The sequence below is a fragment of the Nicotiana tabacum genome, chromosome 16 (genome assembly GCF_000715075.1).
Source record: "Nicotiana tabacum cultivar K326 chromosome 16, ASM71507v2, whole genome shotgun sequence".
In the NCBI taxonomy this organism is placed as follows: Eukaryota; Viridiplantae; Streptophyta; class Magnoliopsida; order Solanales; family Solanaceae; genus Nicotiana; species Nicotiana tabacum.
Window position 1 is genome coordinate 162083230 of NC_134095.1, and position 1278 is coordinate 162084507.

The 1278-nt window shown below is 45.6% G+C and overlaps 1 protein-coding gene across 1 annotated transcript; it reads right to left on the minus strand.

Annotated features, from left to right (window-relative positions):
* Positions 1-293: 293 nt before the first annotated feature.
* LOC107784432 (uncharacterized) lies at positions 294-891 on the minus strand. The gene is made up of 2 exons (XM_016605564.1): positions 627-891; positions 294-544 (listed from the first exon to the last, which is right to left on the minus strand). The coding sequence occupies exons 1-2, from the start codon at positions 889-891 to the stop codon at positions 294-296; spliced, it is 516 nt and encodes a 171-aa protein (XP_016461050.1).
* Between the last annotated feature and the right edge of the window lie 387 nt (positions 892-1278).

Here is a 1278-nt window from a genome sequence, read left to right on the forward strand (position 1 = left end):
TTCACTTTACCTTAAACCAATTCATTCCACCACCAGTCGCCTTTGTGCCTGCCAACATAACCCTTTGAGACTCCCAACACCTCTCTTGCTGCCTCCCATATGTAATCCGCCATTGTTGACCATATAACGCTCGCGTCCCCACTACTCCTCCAGGCTCAATTAGCTGATAACCTCCCTTGCAACTCCTAAGATTTATCCTTAGTCAAGGCTCCCCACCCGATCCTCGGGCGACCTCGTGTAGTCCTCTTGTTCCTCTTCATCATAATACCGACGTCCATCACCAAAAGCCTATGCTACGACACGAGGGCCTCACCCCAAATCACTTTGCAATCCTTACACAGCCCTCTGTTGCACCTCCTAAGGAGAAGATAGTAAATCTTAGTCTTCGCCACTATACTCTGAAAAGTAACCAAATACTCCTCCCTCTTTGGAAAACTAGAGTTAGCAATCACCAGCTCAAATGCCTTTACGAAATCCAACAATAAAGTACCTCCTGCGTTCCTATCCCCAAAATCGACGCCACCATGCACATTGTCATAGCCGCCTGCAGTCAACCCAACATGACTATTGAAATCTCCTCATATAAATAACCTTCAGCAGGCGGAATACTACACACAATCTCATACAAGCCCTCCCAGAAGCTCCTCTTGACCTCCTCATCCAAGCTCCAACCACCAACTTAATATACATTAACCTATAATTCACCCACCTAACCTCTACCACAAACTCTTTAAGTTCCCTATCCACCAGAACGCCCACACCATTCTTACCCTTCAGGACTCCAGAGTACCATAACTTGTACTTATCTGCATTCCTCGCCCTCGATCCTACCCACTGAGTCTCTTGGACACATGCTATATTGACCTTCCTCTTCTGCAGGATCTTCGCCATCTCTATAGAATTACCCGGCAATGTACCTATGTTCCATGACCCAATTCTCAACCTATAAGCACCATTATGCCCCTACCTCTCTTGCCTCTCGTCCCACCCCCTAACCCCTGCCCCACCTCCCGCTCCGTCCCCTGGCCTCCCCGAGGACATGACCTTAGGACATGACCTTATTGTACCATCTCGAACTACAGCCATTATACCTACAACATACTAAGGAGAACCAATATGATAACTCAAGAAACTAAAATCAGTATTCAAATAACAATAGTCATGAAAGAACCACAATCCTAGAACGTGAAGCTTAGCTCCACATAGATATGGTAGCCAAATAATAAATTATCCAAAGAAACATAAAAGTACAAACTTGGCAGAAGAAAAGATGAACTT